This window comes from Lichtheimia ornata (genome assembly GCF_029851405.1).
Source record: "Lichtheimia ornata isolate CBS 291.66 chromosome Unknown scaffold00024, whole genome shotgun sequence".
In the NCBI taxonomy this organism is placed as follows: Eukaryota; Fungi; Mucoromycota; class Mucoromycetes; order Mucorales; family Lichtheimiaceae; genus Lichtheimia; species Lichtheimia ornata.
The window spans coordinates 98,931-116,431 of record NW_026695344.1 but is presented as its reverse complement, the minus strand read 5'-3'; the positions used below and the strand labels follow the sequence as shown (position 1 = coordinate 116,431).

The following is a 17,501-nucleotide window of genomic DNA, read 5'->3' as shown; positions in this document are numbered from 1 at the left end:
TGCTTTGATGGGTTGGGTGTATCCTTCATGCATACCACGTAACACAAGAGGTGGTCCGCGCCCCCCAAAATGATGTAAACCCAATCCCCGCGCGTATCCGACTCATTGATATGATAGACTAACATGAACATCGAATGATTGGTATCAACCATCAGATAGATCTGGACACGTGTCACCCTTCATTGGTATAGCTGCTGCTGCTGGGACTATGATATATATAAAAGATGTATATTCTCATGCTGAATGGGTTGGATGGAGTGGATACTAGGTTAAATAGACAAAGTTGTGGGTGTAAATATCATCCTTTCAGAGCCTAAAGAAATGCGAGAGCCAATTAGTCGAGAATGAACACTCCACACAATCTATCATCCTCCCCCTTTCTCCTTATATCTCTTCCCCCTCCTTCCCCCCTATTCTTCAATTGCGATCTTTACCTGTAGACGTTTTTGCATCATGTCCAGTTCAGGTTCCTCTTCCTCACTCTCTTCCTCCACTTGTACTTCAGGCTTCTTCTCCAAAGCTGGTCCAACAGGCCCTGCTTGTCCAAGGAGACCTATTTTGAAATCATACATCAATAAGATGCCCATCATAGCCATGATCAAAGAGAATGACATACCATCTGTGATTTGAAATAGGACATTTTCCACTTCTTCATCCGCCTCTTCTTCAATATCCTCATCATCCATCATATCCATTGTGTCCTCGATCATTTCATCCATGATGCCAGCCTATATCATGATGATGAATGAATGAATGAATGATAATACATCCTTCCCCATATTAAACGCCATACCTTTGTCATTTCCATAGAGATTTGTTGCATAGCTTGTGAGATCTCTGGTAACCGAGCAAGTTGGTTGACCATTTTCATAACCTGTCCACTCTTTTGCAGTGTGCCTGCCACCTTGATGGTTGCTATGATAGTATCCATGATGAACGATCTTATCTCAACACGTCCACTTGGTGGTCCTATTACCTAGTTGGTGCTCTAGTTGCATGATGATTGAATTCAACTGGGCCTTGCTTGTGTGAAGTCGGTTCTTGTGTCGTTGTGAGCGTATCAGTTCCTTGGCAAGTGTCTTGCAAATCTTGGCATCACCCTTTTTAGCTGCTTGCTTGATGGACTTTTTGACCTTGGCCTCTTCGACATCAATGGCTGAAATTTGTCGTTGGAGAGCTCGTTGTTGTGCACGAATCTCTTGTCGCCATTTCCTCACCTACACACCAATGCGACAAGGTTATGGGGGGTTGTTCATGTCAACGCTTGTTTCCACTCTTACAAGTTCTTCTGGTGTCTTTTTGCCAAAAAACCGCTGAATGCTATTAAGTGTGCTGGCCATAGAAGAAAGAAAGAAAGAGGAGGGAAGTAATTATGAGAAAGAGAGAGAGAGAGAGGAACAGGAAGGTCTTGTCGTGTGCGTGTGTGCGTATGTAAAGCAGTTGCAGAAAAGGCTTACAAGTGCAGCCCACTGTTTAAGAAAGTTGGATCGCCGATCCGTTGTTGCCGCTCACTATTCTTTCGCCCCATCCAACATCATGGATACCGTTAGTTCAAACAAAAGAAAATGACATGTATGAAGCCTATTGATTACTGAAGGCCCTGATACCAGTGGACATGTTGTTATTCAATAATAAAAAGTGGTTCCTTTGTTAAGCTACACATGCCCTCATTGTTCTTGGAGTATCCCCCATCCAAACCAGCACTGATTTACAATGGACAATAGGGGTGTGGATTGAGGACTCGATCATGAATAAATCTGAAATACCTGTTTTATTGAGGATGTGTGTGTGTGAAGGGTAATAAGAAAAGAGAGCGTGTGTGTGTATGTGTGTAGGTGTGTGCGTGCGTATGATGTGAATGGTAATAGACTTAATATTCGCCAAGATCGCCTTCATCATCCATGTCACCTTCTGCAATTTCTTGTGCAAGCTCTCGTTCTCTTTCCCTTGCAGCCTCGGCATTAGCAAGTTCCTTTCTATGAGCATCCAATGGGAATCGCATGGCCTTGACAGCATCGTTGTGAAGATTCAAACAGAAAGTGATACGGTTGTTGAATGCATGCTGAGGTTCATTGGTTGAATAAATATCAACAATTTCCTAAAAGACCTCTTGTTAGATCACGTGCCACTATGCACCCATCCATTACCACCACCACTATCCTTGCTTACCTTGCTCTTCATGAAACCACCATTGTGATCCAGAGTAGCATCAATGACACCATCACGGATAGCCTTGGATACAATAAACTCGGCATCTTCCTCGCTGTCAAGATGCAACTTGAGACAAATATCACGGAGGGAGATTTTTGAGTATGACAAGCTAATCATGCGGATACCCGTCTTGATGACATTGTGACGAAGACGCAGGATAAGGGTATAAGTCTTGTCCTTTTTGAACACTGAATCAAATTGAGCCAACCCTTCCTGGAACTTGTTGAGATCACCCACACGAACAGCTATATATTGAACCATAAGTATCCATGCTTAACCCTTCACTCCAGTTTTCAACTCACCTTGCGTAATGTAAAGATAAGGCACAAGAGCCTTCTTCAAAATAGGCTGTCGGAAAATGGAACGTTCAGGGATCTCACCCAAAAGCAATTGCACCACAATGAAGAACTTGTACACCTAATGATAATGATGGTGGATATGAGTATACTTGTCAAGCAATGGTGTGGGTCATCATCCTTACCGTTTGCTGGAAGCCGGCTGTGACATTGTTTTGGGGAGCTTTTCGGATAGCCTGAGTCAGATAGGTGTGGGCTTGTGTATAGGCGAGTTGAAGGGCCTTGATGCGACCCAAATAATAAGCATAGCGAGCAGCCTGGTTGTTGCCAGCATTCTCAGGGAAAGCACTCTTGGAGACCAACTTATCAGCTTGGTCGTAAAGGTTGTGCACAAAGTAATTTCGTAAAAGAAGATTGAGAAGGGTGGCCTGAGTCTCGTCATCACGTCTCAAGGTGGCAGTGCGCAAAGAAGTGAGTTGCATACTATTTTTCCCCATGTTAATACTTCATTCATGCGATATCGATAAACATAGTACTCACGGTCGGATCTCAGCAAGGCGATCGGTAAGCTCGTAAAATCGTGCATGATAAAAGTAGATGCGAGCGGCAAGTTGATCCATCGTACGTCGATTAAGCTTGACAAGCTTTTCCACAGACTTTCCAGCTAATTCCATGCCCTAAATAAAAGCGCCCATTAAGCATCAACACCTAGAGGAGTATCCAATCATTCTCAACGCACCTTTTGTAGCTCATTTTGGTCGAGCAAGTAAATCATAGTCATCAAATGCAAGTACATGTCAACCTCTGGCAAGATATTCTTGTCCTTTGTGCTGTCAACATCCATGCCAGTATCGCTCTACAATGCGCACCATATTAGTACCTTTCGCAATAGATCCCATCATCATCTTACATACCTCTCCCAAATAATTAAGCAATTCTGATGCTTGTGATGCGTCTATTTTGTTCATCATTAGTAGTCCAAACGAGTCATGATGATGCTAAGATAACATACCAGTGCCATAGTATTCCGAGATAACTTGAGAGAGTATGGATGATGTCAAACGACGTCTTATGGATGGCAAAGTGCGAAGTACACGCGTGGTGAAACGAGATTCGATGGTCTCCACGGCACGTTCCAATAGCGTAAAGTTGCGTTTCAATTCTTTAATGTTGAAAGAAGAGAGAGAGTGTGAGAGCTCGTGTATAGCGTCCCCTTGATCCATTGACCCTGAATGTATTACCAGCGATAACCGATGCCGTTGTTTCCTTTTCTAATCGAAGTTGTTTTGTTTCTTCATCCTCCTCGATATCCATGGCTTCTGGTTCATTCTTTGGTTGTTTCGATTCTGCTGCCATCTTTGCAAGTGTGGGTGTGTGAGATCAAAAGGTGGAGAGAGAGAGCAAACGACTGATAATCCAGCAAGGGCAACTTACGCGTCTCTTTCTCTCTCTTCCCACTCAGCGGCGACAAAATCGATTGGCTGAGAATGGCTGACATCACTTGACCTGCAAACCGCTCTTGGAAGTGAGAGACCGCCCACCATACATACTCATTATCATCCATCATGCCCAGCCTTCTTCCTGAATACGACCCTACACTCGACCCAAATGCCATCAATAGTAAGCGCAACACCGATAACAGAGATCACGAGAGTATCAATCTGAATGGCCTTTGTCAGTCTTCAATCCAGCTGATCGGTGGCTACAACGCAATGTCTCCATGGAAACAGCCGATCGATCACCGAGCATAGTGGAATCAAAGCTGTCAACGCCTACTCAAAACAACCCTGCATCCAACTTGTATTGTGCTGCATGTAAAAAAAAGTTCAACAATGAGGCCACGTGGCAAAATCATCTGAAAAGTGCCAAGCACGTCGCCAATGTCAAAGCCAAATCCAAGCAGCAGCAGCAGCAGCAGCAGAAACAAAGGCAGCAGCAGCCATCAGGTACTTTGTATAGTGAGCGTATGTCATTGTATTATTGATGGTTGACGAAGATCCATTAGGCTTGAAATCCAATGTCGATCCACAAGTAGCAGGTTGGTTCATCCATCTTTTTGTATCACGTGCCCTTTTTTCCATTGACTAAAATCATGCAAAATTAGACGCATTGAAAAATCTACAACGCGCATCTACCAACCCGTCCACATCTATACCTACACTCTGGAGCCTATCAAAAGGTAAAGCACAACCACAGCCCCCATATCATATATTAAACGTGTTGTATTTCAAAAGCATTCTATAGCCACCGCCGACCGCAACATACATGTCAATCATTACAACTCGTCGTGGATACCCTTCAATCATCCGAGCCGCCACCTACTGGTCTCACGCCATCTCAAATCGCATCCACTCTCTACATCTCACGTCTTGCCTTGGCACGATTACTATGTTTATATCCATCATCGACATTGGATAAGAAGGATTTGGTATTGAATGCATTGAATGACAAGTGGAAGGTGGATCGTAATGAGCTATTATCCTTGGCCAAGGTATGTGTGTGCATGGAATAGAATCTTGATGACAATTCTTTTATTCAATGGGTTGGTTGATAGTCATGTACAAATATCACCATGGAGAACATGATGCAAGCATGTCGAGGTCTTGCTTCAAGATTCATTGCTCGTGAAGAAGCGCGTACAGAGCCTGCCAAGCCGAAAGCGGATCAGAATCAATGTTTCACCAAGATCCTGGTAGAGATGGCGACCAATTTCTTTGGGGATGATACAAGGATACGTATCGTATTGCTATGCTTGGCGTGTGTTGTATGTCACTATGAAGGGTAAGTTACATGTGTTTGGGGCTGTGTAGATCTTCTTTCGTGGCGGCGGAGTCACGATTGCATTACGCGTCCACAAGATGTTCAGAGACAGAATTTCGGGACGATAGAGCTTATACCCCATCTCCTCATTTGCATCATCTTGCTAACACGCTTCTTTTGTATGTAGAGTCGATAGCTATGGAATGATGGTGGATTTGGCTCAGGTAGGTGGTTCTTTTCAAAATGTGGGTCAGGCTTCTTTAAGCTAAGGAAAGCGATCCTAGTTGTATGAAGGTCTATCTGCGAAGCATTGTGCATCCGAGATACACGTGATATGCCATGACAAATTATTGGATAATGAGGACGTCGACGTGCAACGCTTATGGTGGCATCTATTTATGGCCTTATTGCTAGCAATGGAAACAGGTATGTGTGTGTCTTGGCATTACCATGCCATTACTTCACTCACTCACTCACTCCACTCACATCTCCTCCTTCATGTTTACTCATCCCATTTCATGATCCTAGATGACATTGTAAGAGCCGATACGATTCTTGCCATGATACAGGAGGATAGTAAAGCGACGACCCGATATGAGGATATACAAGTAAGGAAAGGAAATCCAAAGCGTGGATGGATTATCCATATGCGTGGCACTTTTCGAACTCACATGATGGCATCTAAGGTTTTATTGAATATTTGTGTGGCACGAAAAACCAATGACCACCGATCACTTCAACACAAGATGTACTATCAAGTGGCGCATCTTGCTTTACTACTTGATGTTACGGATGCTGAGCTCTTACTGCGCCAAGAAGTGGATGAGGTGAAACGGAATCAGCTGGTCGATAGGATTCAATCATTGCTCGTAATTGCGGCATGAAATAAAGAAATTTTTGGGGGTGTCACTCATGGCGACACAAAACTGTAATCTTTGTCACAATGAAAATTAAAGAGGAATAGACAATGACGTGAAAGAGAGAAGAACATCTGATAATGGTTCCATTATTCTGGTATGTTGTTGTTGATGATGATGATGATGACTATCGGTTATTTCGGAAAGTACGGGATCGGTTTGACGCATTAGCCGAGACGAATGTCGTGCTGAGTAAATTATCCCTTCTGACAAGTGGCCTAAAGATAGTGTGCTGCAGGTTTAGCATGCTGCACCAATCATTTTGTAAGATTTAGATCCAAAGTTTCCAGGTTGCATATCGGGTGATTAGGTTATCAAACAATGCGAAAGAGAATCTCGCCCTGAGGATGATAAGCAATGCAGCAAGAGTATGATGAATCGCCCCAATCGGTCATCCCGATCGATCACCTTGAAGGAGAGGGATAATTGCTACCTAAAAAGTCTTGGATTATGTAAATGAAACAAACACCTATCGGCAAAGTGCGGGAGCCATGTGTTCAAAACAGCCAGCGATCATCCTCCTCTGAGAGAATTTCTGTGTATCAGATTAGTGACCAAGCCAGCGTCTTTTGCCACCTCTCTCTTTCCTCTCTCCACATTTTTGGTACCTTCTTCTTTTTACATCTCCATGACAACCAAGGAAGAAGGCTGGCTTTATAAGCTATCCTGGACAAACCTACATCGATCATGGCAACGTCGGTATTACGTTCTCCAAGGAAAGGAACTTCGCTGTTACAAGAAGCCTGTAGGTGTCTCATTCCCCGCCATTGGCATGACATGAATGTTAACCCACCCATTGGGACATTAGGATGACCACAAGCCCTCTAGCACGATCGATCTCAAGCACTATGTAGGAGTCAACATGTATCCTTCCAAGCACTCTCAATGGACGTTTCGACTCGAGACTGGATGCCGATATCATAAGAGCCATTTGCTTTGTGGTGAGACGGAAGCCGATAGTAGATCATGGATACATACCATTGCAGCACGAATCCATCCTGAGCATAGTTCACAGCTTTGTGCTCCTGGAGAACATCATCTCAAGCAATATTATCAACATCACTATAACAACCACAGCAATAATAGTGTCGACGATGATGATGGTATCGACGAGGAGATTATCAGTGATTATGGCAGCAGCGTATTAGACAAGTGGTTGGAACGACTCGATCTTCAAGATGACCCTAGTAAGAAATCAATGACATCGATTGCTACACCTACGCCATCATCTACCATATCGACATCCATTCCCACATCCACCACATCCACAGCGGCTGGTCCGCTTTCGACATCCCTTCCAGCATTATCGTCTACCATATCAACCACCGATGAAACTATTAGTCGACCCCCGTCATCCAATTCAGTATCTAGCAACCACAACAATAGTAATGGTGGCTCAGCTTCAGCTGCACTAGCCGATGTCTTTGCTCAAACACGAGCAGCAGTGAAACGACGTGTAACAGTATCCAATGGTAGTCAATCACCACCACCGCCACCACAACCACAATTACAGCCACCACTTCCACGACGTAGTGAAGATGTATTTCAATTCGAAGAGCATGAGTCATTGGAACAACAACAAAATCATCCTCCTTCTTCGTCATCCACCATCACCTATTCACGTACAGCTATGATGATACCACCTAGTAAACCTCCACCAACTACAGCATTACCACCGCCACCACCACCTCCTCGACCCAAATAATGGATGCTGTGTTGTTGTAAGGATCAAGGGGAATCAAACAAAGGAGGAGAGGAAGAATCAAGAGCAACATGTTGGATCATGCATGTCCCAGTGCCTGGAGCACAACACGAGGAGGATGATAAAATGATAATACATACTCTTACATACAGCTACTTGTCACCAATGCAGTAGATACACTATCTTTATCCATTTTATATATCACCCTCACTACTAGCATCCCTCATTCTATTATCATGGAAGCAATGTAATCATTATTATTAATCTTACCTTTATTCTCAATGGTGGCTGTGTTGTTTACAAGATGATTGATTGGTGGATAAAATTGCTTTTTGTACCAGATACGCGGGTTTTCTGCAGCATCACATGGAATAAGATAAAAAGTTGTTAACGACCGTGCATATGTATGTAAGTATGTGTGCATGATGATTCCAAGAAGGTAAAACGTCATTGAACCTTTGTTGTGAGTGCCGCAAATAACAAAAAGCAAAAACGGGCCTCGCAGAGTGACACAAAACCTTATTTCAGTAGTAGTAATACTTTAAATGGAGGATCCGGAGTAACGAACATAACAAACCAAAAAGCGAGAGAGAAAAAGACGTACACACACGCTATATTATGCGACCTATTGAGTCATGGACTTATCCTGCTGATACAGCACAGGAGAAGAAGAATGATGGATCCTGGGTACACAACCCATCAACTGCTGCAATGCACGACATCATCGGGTTTAGGGGACAGGAGAGAAAAAGAGAGACCAAGATAATGAGAAAGTGCCTTTTAGGGGGGTCAAAGTGCACAGGCGACATTTGTGGATGAGAGCCAAGTTGTCAAGTCGTTGATGAAGAAACGACGACGCTACATATCGGAATATGGAAGAGAAAGGAGCCGAGTGATGCAAAAGAAACAACAACAACAACAACAACAACAAAGGCGGGTTGCTAAAAAGAGGCCTTGTTTTTGTTATACTGCAACAAGGATGATAGTAGTGATGATGATGAATGGAACGGCGGCGGTGGCAGGCACAGCCAAAAGCGCACATATGCCTTTTATTATTCCGGAGTCGTTGATAACCTGCCCCTTGTGCATATCGAATGATGAACAGACGTCGTCTCAAAGCGCGCTCGTCACCTGCATCGCATCAGCAAAAAGTTCAAAGGGTAGGATGTGTAACGCTTTCTGTATTTTGTCAACCGATTGCTACGCTGCCCTAAACCTTGATGAGTGCTGTTCATATATATAAAATATAAGATCACTTGAACGTATTCGCCCTTTTTTCTCTCTTTTCCAACTTCCGCCCTTTTACTTTTTTCCTCTTTTTGCCGTCGTCGACTAGCAACGATACAACAACAACAACGACGGCCTCTTTTTCGTTCTCTTTTTGATCCATCAGTATCCATAGCAACTGCACTCGTTCCTTCTTTTTGGGGTACACACACACAACACCACCATCCACATCATCAGTGTCACCACCATCACCACAACCAGTTGTTTTACTTTTATCATCATCGAGTAAGCAAAACCAAGATAAAAAACGAGAGCTACAAAAGCAAAAAGAGAGAGCCACCCATACCAAAAGATAAGAAACAACAACAACAACAACAGCAAGATACCTGCGTATTGTGCGTGCGTGCGTGTGTGTGTGCGTTGTATGAGCGTGCTTGTGCGTCATTTGTGTGTGTACCTTCCATCCTCGACCCCCCATCCAACTTATTCTCGCAAAGTGAAATATGCACAAGATGCATGAGTTGAACCGCCCTAAAAATCGGTCTACGAAACAACAACTACAATCAAAACAGCAACAGCAGCACGAGCCGAAACGCACGGGCCTCATCAATGAAGAACAGCAACGTCGGATTGCCGCAAGAGCCGCCAAAGCTATGGAGAAGCAGATTCGTAGACGACGTGATCACTGGTCACTGTTCATGTGGGGTGATCGCAAAAAGGTAAATGCGTATACACATACACACACACACACACATTCACACCCATCATCCACACAAAATACCCCTTTATGCCCTTATCATTCTTTTTTACTCATATGCATTATGATGTGCATCCTTAGGCAGTCATTAAGCGTTTTCCAGATGGGACTCAAGAAATTCTTGTTCCTCAAACCTTGACACCAGAACAAGAACATTACGAATTTCCACCACGCTCGCGATTATTAAAAAAGCTTGCAAGTGCCACAGCTGAAAGGAGACGTATGCAGCCTTCGCCATCATCGGCTGCTGCTGCTGCTGCTGCTCCTGCTCCTGCTAATGCTGCACCACCAACAACATCCACGATAAACCTTGACCACCAACAACAACATCTTCCACCTCCCACCGTTTTGCCATCCATGTCACCTCCTAAACCAGATCCATCGGCTATTGATGAATGGTTCTCATCACACCAACAACAAAAAGATCGTGATGTTATTGCATGGATGGATCAAATTGAACAATCCAAAGAGATTGAGAGCAATAGTAGAAGAAGCAGTGCTCGGATATCGATTGCATCAAGAATACCATCATCCTCATCATCGGCATCAGCAGCACGTCGTTATGCAGAAGGACAACAACAACAACAACCACAGCCACATACATTCTACAATGACGAAATCATCCATTTCCGAAGCGCGGCAGGTAAATATGCTTTTACTTGCAGAAATATTCTCTTCACGATGTTGCCCCTGAAAGCTAAACATAAATCGTTTGTTTATTATTGTAGGCAAGCGCTGGGTCCCGAAACCATCGTCCCATGTGGCATCGTATACGGCTACAACTCCACTATTACCACCACCTGAAGATGATTCTGTTGATAAGCATTATGTTCGATCGAGTCTATTGCGGTATCCACAGCAACGTAAAGACGAAGCAGCTACACGCATTCAAGCGTTTTGGCGCGGGCGTCATGAACGAAAGAAACCCATTGGTGGCATGGTACGGCTTGTTGGCATGTTCCACCAAACACTGCAACACCATCAACGACAAGCGCATCATCGGCTTGCTCAACTTGAACATGAATTAAAGGAGGAACGGCATTATCGTCAGTTATCGCAGCAACGGCTTAACCAGCTTGAAAAGTCCACCACCACAACGTCATCGTTTATCAACAAACACGCAAGCTTGACTGAGCGATTAGAAAGATTGGAAAAATCCTTGGGGCAGGAATCAAATCAGCGTCGTGAACTGCAAACTTCGTTAACAAGTGCCGTTCAGCAAATGAATCAATTGGAAAAATCCATGATGCAACAAGCTGAGCATGGTCGTATGGCAAGAAGGAGTTTACAAAAACAACTTGATCAAGTATTATTAGATATCCGATCCATCCGATCTTCACGTCGATAGATCACTCACACCCATTCTTAAACCCCTTTATCCTTATCCATATCGCGCGCGCGCTTTTTCTTTAACCTCCCATTCACCGTGTAAATAGTATCCAGCTTTTCTTGTATCACGTGTTCCCATTCTTATCCAATCCCCTCATCAGTATATAGCAATCCCTTTCATATATTGTAACAAAGACAAGAGAGAGAGAGACTCACATACACACACTTGCTTTTTTTTTATAATTCAAAGAAATCCATGAACTAGATACTAGTCTTTGTAATTTGTCATCATACTCACTCATTGTTCTCAGCAGCAACAGGGCTATGGTGATGATAAAGTTAGCACAATGACATTGACATCACTCATTTTCCATTTGATTTACCTTCGGGATCTAGCAGGAGAACGCGAGCGATCATTTTCAGGGCTACGACGAGGAGAAGCACTTGCACGACGAGGGCTTGGGGAACGTGAATCATCACGACGGCGTTCTTTGCGTTCTGGGCTCTTGGAACGATCATCATCACGACGACGGCTATCACTACGGCGACGATTACGACGAGGAGGGGAACGAGATCTTGAATAAGAACGACGACGAGAACGACGAGGTGGTGAACGGCTACGAGATGCTGAGCGGCTACGGCTACCACCACGACGACGACGGCTTGTATCCTATTTTAGGTAATCAGCATGGTTTCTTTTTTTGTCATGTCCACCACACAATACCTCAAACAAGCGCACACGTTGTCCATTCAATTCACTATCATCCAACTTTTTCAAAGCATATTCCATATCCGAGCGATGAGCAAATTCCACAACACTATCAATGATGGGTTGCTGTTAATATCATCATTGCATTGTACATGATTTGAAATGACTTACCCTTCACCTGGACGACTGCGAATGACATCAGCAAAAGTTACTTCACCAGCCTTGCGCATGAGGTCCTTGAGATCCTAGTGGAGTGAAGGAAAAAAGGGAAGTATGACCGAGGTAATAGGCACCAGTGGTCGTCGACCATTAGATGTTGGGTATTTCAGGAAGGCACACACACACACAAAGGCCAAGTCCAAGGAAGATGTCGTGGAACAGAATTAAAGAAGAACCAACAAAGAAAAGATAGCAAAGAAATGCATCACAAAGACACATTCTCATTATCCTCCTTTTTCGATATCGTCTTTTGTCTTTTGCTCACACAAGGATCATGGAAATTCGACGGCGTACCTGCCAGCTGGTTCCAGAAGGAATGTTCTCCACAGTGAGCCTGTAGTCAGAGCGACTATATATGATAATAAACAATCATGTTTAATGACATTGTGTATATGTATGTGTGTATGTAGTATGACTTACCGATCCACACGACGACGATCCTCACGACCACGACGAGCACCACGTGCCATTTCCACAATGATTCTGAATCATAGATATAGTTGAGTTGCTTGTATACGCCAATCAAAGGCATAGATAAAGTTCTACCTTTCGCCAAGGAACTCCTTGCCGTGGAAATCGTACACGACATCTTCAGCATCTCTGGGATCCTTGAATTCGACAAAGCCATAGCCACTTTTGATGTTGATCTCACGGATCTCACCATAGCTCTTGAAGAGACGTTCAAGATCACGGTCCCTAGCGTCACGAGCGAGACGTCCAATATACACACGGGTTGACATTTCGATAAAGAGAAGAAAAGGTGTGGTGGGAAAAAAAGGACAACGCACTCTCAACATCACAACACAACCCACCCCCACCTTCCTCCCCGCCTTGCTGCGATTGGGTGGCGTCAAATGTTACCTACACATCCTTATCAAACTTCCTATTATCTCATCTCTTGTTTGTTACAATAAAGCTATGAGGATTCTTGTAGAATTTTCTAATCCATTTACTATTTTGTGAACATGGGATTGTTTTTGATATAGGCTCGACTATCTAAATCTGCACGACGAATAGGTTCTGGAATACGATAACGACTACATGCCATGACAACACGAAGGGCTGTGTCAAGGCTCACTCGATGACCTTGACTAACAAACACGGGATTCGGTGCTGCATCGGTCGTCCTTAAGGCTGCTCCATAGACTTGTCCTGAGCTACGTCCCTTGAGTAGGTGATGATCTCCGCGTTGATGCAAGACTTGACGACATGTGCTTTTGACGTCCTTCATATCCAATTCATTATCAATCACCAAAAAGTTCTTGGCAACGCCCACTGTTGGTACATCAGCAACCACGCCTAGGTGACAAGCAATACCACACATCCTTGGATGCAATCGCCCGTTGCCATCGACCAATACAATTTGTGGATACAGCTCGGGATTTATCTCTTTGAGTTGCTGCAATAGATGCGACAATGGGCCAACTTCACGAAACGCAAGGAAACCAGCAATGTATGGAAGATACAATCGTGTTTTCAGGTAGGATGTATGCACAACCTATTATTTGCCAATGAGATACGGTGTTGTGTGATATGCATAAGCACATTTACCTCGAGACTAGGCCACGCCAACACGGATAGACATGCAAGGGCTTCCTCCATATTATCCTCTGGAAAGCTCAAGTCCACTCCTCCAACATACTTTAACCCTTCCAACGTCTCAGGTTCAAATGTCAATCGATCGTCATGGGTAGTAATGCGCGTACACAAGAGTTGCTGTTCTCTATCAAGTCTCCATGAGTAAGGCTGCATGTCCGATTGCCATGCCAACGGGTACTAGCTTACCGCTCCCATTCACGTCGTTGCTCTTGAGACGGCTTCTCGTTGTAGCTTTGTTCACTTTGCATGGAATACAACAAGCGTTTGCTGCGAGATGAAGAATCTGATCCAACCCGTTTTATACACTGCATATGCATGCGCCACAACAACCTGATCCCACTTCTTGCAACTCGACTGGATGACCACATGAACAAGGAAAGAAAGCTACTTTGGATGAATGGATGTTGTTACAAGCTTACCTTACTCTCATGTGCTTCATTCTCATTCAAAAAGGATGTCTTTGAACAACACACGGGTAGTATAGGGGTCCTCTTCCTCACTGTAGTAGAGCATACCATAGTCAAGACAACATGCCAATCCATATAATAAAGACATCACTTTTATTGCATCAATCCAAATAAGTAAAGTATTCGGTGGGGGGCAGGAGTTGACCGTACGTCATTGAAGTGCGTCAAACGCTCCGATTTCTTTAAACGCACGTCTCTTTTCTCTTCTTCTTCATACCAGCATGACCTGCACACATATTGAAACCACTCGATTCTCTCCACCTACAGCATTGACACAGGTGTACAAGGAAGAATGTACTCTTTGCTTTGATTCACAGGTAGGTAAAAGTAGAATACACGACAAGGACACCAAAAGACTCATTTGAACTCGCAATGCTTGGCAATGCGCGCCACTCTATAGGATGGGCCCGAAGGCATCGACGTTTGCTTGACATGCTTCAACGGTGGTTGCGTGGATCCAGAACGTAAACATGCACAGCTGCACCATGATAAGACTGGTCATCCTTTGGTCGTCAATATCCGCCGTATTCCTATTGACAAGGTGAAACGCGTAAGAGGATTGTGTGAGAGATGATGGATGATGATGATGATGATCATGGATTGCGTGTTGAGAAGATCTGACATATGATCCATTTTTAGCCTGATGATGGAACGCCACCTCCACAAAAGATCAGCAAGTTGGCCATTGTACCTGAAGAACAAGAACAGCAATATGAACATGTCCTCAAAGTCCGCTGTTATGCATGTCAAGGTGCTGAATCAGCCAAGGATTGCACACCCGAGGTATGTACAGAGATGAGGATCCATTCAATGGTGGATTATACATACTAACATGGGATGGGTATATAGATTTCTTCCATTGTGGATGCCGTCATGTCATCATTATCTTCATCCAAGCAATCCGAAGTCAAGGCATGGGAGGAAGAAATCACGCCTTGTGAACACACCCTTTGTCTCCAACAAGATGCACCCCGCAAATTGGAACAGCAAACACTTGCCCATTGTGCCAATTGTGACCTCAAAGAGAACTTGTGGCTCTGCTTGACTTGTGGTAATCTCGGCTGTGGTCGTCGACAATACGATGGATCGGGTGGCAACAATCATGCATTGGAACATTTCGAAGCGACTGGACATGGTGTGTCATGTAAATTGGGAACCATCACGCCTGAAGGCACTGCAGGTATGTTGCGTATAGATGATGTTGAATGTTTTACTCATGCAATGCTATTAGATATCTATTGCTACATTTGCAATGATCCTAAGCTCGACAATGATCTATCAACTCACTTGGCCAATTGGGGTATCAATGTGTCTCAACAACTCAAGACTGAAAAGAGCATGACCGAATTGGTAAATTTTCATGCAGCATTGTTGGTTACACACGCACACGCTAATTTGGATTATGTAGCAACTGGAACAAAACCTCAAGTTTGATTTCAGCATGACCACTGAGGATGGCAAGCATCTCGAACCCAAGTTTGGCCCTGGATACACTGGTTTGAAGAATTTGGGCAATAGGTAAATACCACCACGGCCTTCCCACCTATCGAGATGTTATTCACGCAAAGTACCTCGTATTTCAGCTGCTACATGGCATCCGTCCTTCAATCCGTGTTTGATACGAAGGATTTCCAAGATCGCTACTCTCAGCAACTTGCCGATCATGCATTAACGTGTGTCAACGAACCTGCATTATGCTGGCATTGCCAATTGCATAAATTGGCTGATGGTTTGCTTTCTGGACGCTATTCACAACCCAATCCACGCAAATCAGAGGATCAAGTACCATCCCAAGACGGCATTGCACCATCCATGTTCAAAGCTTTGGTCGGCAAAGGTCACGAGGAATTCTCCACCATGCGACAACAAGATGCATTTGAATTTTTCCAGTACCTTGTCAAGCAAATCACACAAAAGGAACGCGCTGCCAAGGCCATGAACCCTACACAGCAATTTGAATTTGAAGTCGAGCAACGCTTGCAATGTGGCAAATGCCACAAAGTGCGATATCAGACCGATGCCACCAACAGCATCTCCGTGAGCGTCCCTGCACGTCCAAAGAGCACAGAGGCTGAAGAAACATTGTACGAGCCCGTGGAAATCTATGAATGTTTGGATTTGTTTATTGCGGATGAGGCTGTGGAAGGATACAATTGCCCAAGCTGTAATGAAAAGACCACTGCACACAAGTATGTATACAAAAGGATCATCGAAATGGGAGACAAGGACTAATAGAGAAAATGATTAGGTCTGTCAAATTCAAGACCTTCCCTGAAATGTTGGTGCTTCACGCAAGACGATTTGCATTTGTTGATTGGGTGCCTCGAAAATTGAGTATGTATGATGGGATTTGAGATAAGCGGATTTAATGCTAATCATCATTGCCAATCTTCCAAGATATTGAGATCAAGTTCCCTGATGGTCCGCTTCAATTGGATAAGTACATGAGCCAAGGACAACAGCCAGGTGAAGAACTTTTGCCCGAGGAACCTAAAGCTTCTGGTAAGTATGGTTGCCGTGACGTTATCCTGATACATTTAATGACATTTTGGTTTATAATAGCCGAACCATCTGTGGATGAAGCCGCTGTGGAGCAATTGATGGCTATGGGATTCCCAAGAAACCGTTGTATGCGTGCATTGATCAATACCGGAAACAATGGTGCCGAGGTTGCCATGAATTGGCTCTTTGAACACATGGAGGATCCTGGTATGGTATCAAGTGCAATGATCTGCTTACGGGTTCACTCACGAACATCGCTACTTTTAAGGTATCGACGATCCCATCGAAGCTTCAGGTGATTCGGGTGCTGTATCAGAAGAACAAATCAGCTTGCTTTGTGGCATGGGCTTTTCAGCACAACAAGCAAAGAAAGCTTTAAAGGAGACGGTATGTTCATTGTAATGGCGTATTATGATCTTCATATTGATTCCATTGTTATGTAGAACAATGATCCTGAACGAGCCGTTGATTGGTTGTTTAGCCATCCTGACGAAACAGGCGAAGAAGACGATTCTGCAGCTGCAGCAGCTACTACGGGCACTCCTGGAGATAGCAACCCTCCTTTCAACTACAGTTTACGATCATTTGTATCACACAAAGGCACTTCGGTGCATTGTGGTCATTATGTCGCTCACGTGCTCAAGAACGGTGAATGGGTATTATTCAACGACAACAAAGTGGCTGCATCACCAAAACCACCAGTGGGAGAGGCCTATGTGTATTTCTTGCAACGTACGAGATGAAGCGAAGCTAGCAATTTATATGATGATTGTATCCAACCCAATTGAACAAACAAACGCTTTATA

At 44.0% G+C, this 17,501-nt stretch overlaps 8 protein-coding genes across 8 annotated transcripts; 4 read left to right on the top strand and 4 right to left on the bottom strand.

Annotated features, from left to right (window-relative positions):
• Positions 1–410: 410 nt before the first annotated feature.
• Positions 411–1,340, bottom strand: O0I10_005775 (uncharacterized protein; the record flags this gene model as incomplete). Its single annotated transcript, XM_058485813.1, has 5 exons — positions 411–553; positions 617–728; positions 794–915; positions 977–1,217; positions 1,281–1,340. 5 exons carry the CDS (start codon positions 1,338–1,340, stop codon positions 411–413), a joined length of 678 nt encoding a protein of 225 aa, XP_058343336.1.
• A 530-nt stretch (positions 1,341–1,870) lies between these two features.
• Positions 1,871–3,863, bottom strand: O0I10_005774 (uncharacterized protein; the record flags this gene model as incomplete). Its single annotated transcript, XM_058485812.1, has 9 exons — positions 1,871–2,098; positions 2,170–2,456; positions 2,514–2,628; positions 2,693–2,990; positions 3,048–3,184; positions 3,247–3,363; positions 3,422–3,462; positions 3,520–3,669; positions 3,749–3,863. The coding sequence occupies 9 exons, from the start codon at positions 3,861–3,863 to the stop codon at positions 1,871–1,873; spliced, it is 1,488 nt and encodes a 495-aa protein (XP_058343335.1).
• A 209-nt stretch (positions 3,864–4,072) lies between these two features.
• Positions 4,073–6,151, top strand: O0I10_005773 (uncharacterized protein; the record flags this gene model as incomplete). The annotated part of the gene is made up of 10 exons (XM_058485811.1): positions 4,073–4,127; positions 4,187–4,453; positions 4,513–4,545; positions 4,612–4,686; positions 4,742–4,998; positions 5,062–5,288; positions 5,455–5,491; positions 5,552–5,693; positions 5,796–5,875; positions 5,954–6,151. The coding sequence occupies 10 exons, from the start codon at positions 4,073–4,075 to the stop codon at positions 6,149–6,151; spliced, it is 1,371 nt and encodes a 456-aa protein (XP_058343334.1).
• A 661-nt stretch (positions 6,152–6,812) lies between these two features.
• O0I10_005772 (uncharacterized protein) lies at positions 6,813–7,889 on the top strand (the record flags this gene model as incomplete). Its single annotated transcript, XM_058485810.1, has 2 exons — positions 6,813–6,929; positions 6,993–7,889. 2 exons carry the CDS (start codon positions 6,813–6,815, stop codon positions 7,887–7,889), a joined length of 1,014 nt encoding a protein of 337 aa, XP_058343333.1.
• Positions 7,890–9,625: 1,736 nt separating this feature from the next.
• On the top strand, positions 9,626–11,218 carry O0I10_005771 (uncharacterized protein; the record flags this gene model as incomplete). Its single annotated transcript, XM_058485809.1, has 3 exons — positions 9,626–9,832; positions 9,952–10,513; positions 10,599–11,218. The coding sequence occupies 3 exons, from the start codon at positions 9,626–9,628 to the stop codon at positions 11,216–11,218; spliced, it is 1,389 nt and encodes a 462-aa protein (XP_058343332.1).
• Positions 11,219–11,493: 275 nt separating this feature from the next.
• On the bottom strand, positions 11,494–12,867 carry O0I10_005770 (uncharacterized protein; the record flags this gene model as incomplete). The annotated part of the gene is made up of 7 exons (XM_058485808.1): positions 11,494–11,521; positions 11,583–11,869; positions 11,924–12,017; positions 12,080–12,153; positions 12,422–12,476; positions 12,548–12,610; positions 12,674–12,867. 7 exons carry the CDS (start codon positions 12,865–12,867, stop codon positions 11,494–11,496), a joined length of 795 nt encoding a protein of 264 aa, XP_058343331.1.
• A 212-nt stretch (positions 12,868–13,079) lies between these two features.
• O0I10_005769 (uncharacterized protein) lies at positions 13,080–14,094 on the bottom strand (the record flags this gene model as incomplete). Its single annotated transcript, XM_058485807.1, has 3 exons — positions 13,080–13,625; positions 13,679–13,850; positions 13,913–14,094. The coding sequence occupies 3 exons, from the start codon at positions 14,092–14,094 to the stop codon at positions 13,080–13,082; spliced, it is 900 nt and encodes a 299-aa protein (XP_058343330.1).
• A 320-nt stretch (positions 14,095–14,414) lies between these two features.
• O0I10_005768 (uncharacterized protein) lies at positions 14,415–17,438 on the top strand (the record flags this gene model as incomplete). The annotated part of the gene is made up of 12 exons (XM_058485806.1): positions 14,415–14,510; positions 14,594–14,743; positions 14,833–14,976; positions 15,043–15,373; positions 15,425–15,543; positions 15,602–15,711; positions 15,777–16,382; positions 16,442–16,527; positions 16,591–16,695; positions 16,756–16,902; positions 16,964–17,082; positions 17,139–17,438. 12 exons carry the CDS (start codon positions 14,415–14,417, stop codon positions 17,436–17,438), a joined length of 2,313 nt encoding a protein of 770 aa, XP_058343329.1.
• Between the last annotated feature and the right edge of the window lie 63 nt (positions 17,439–17,501).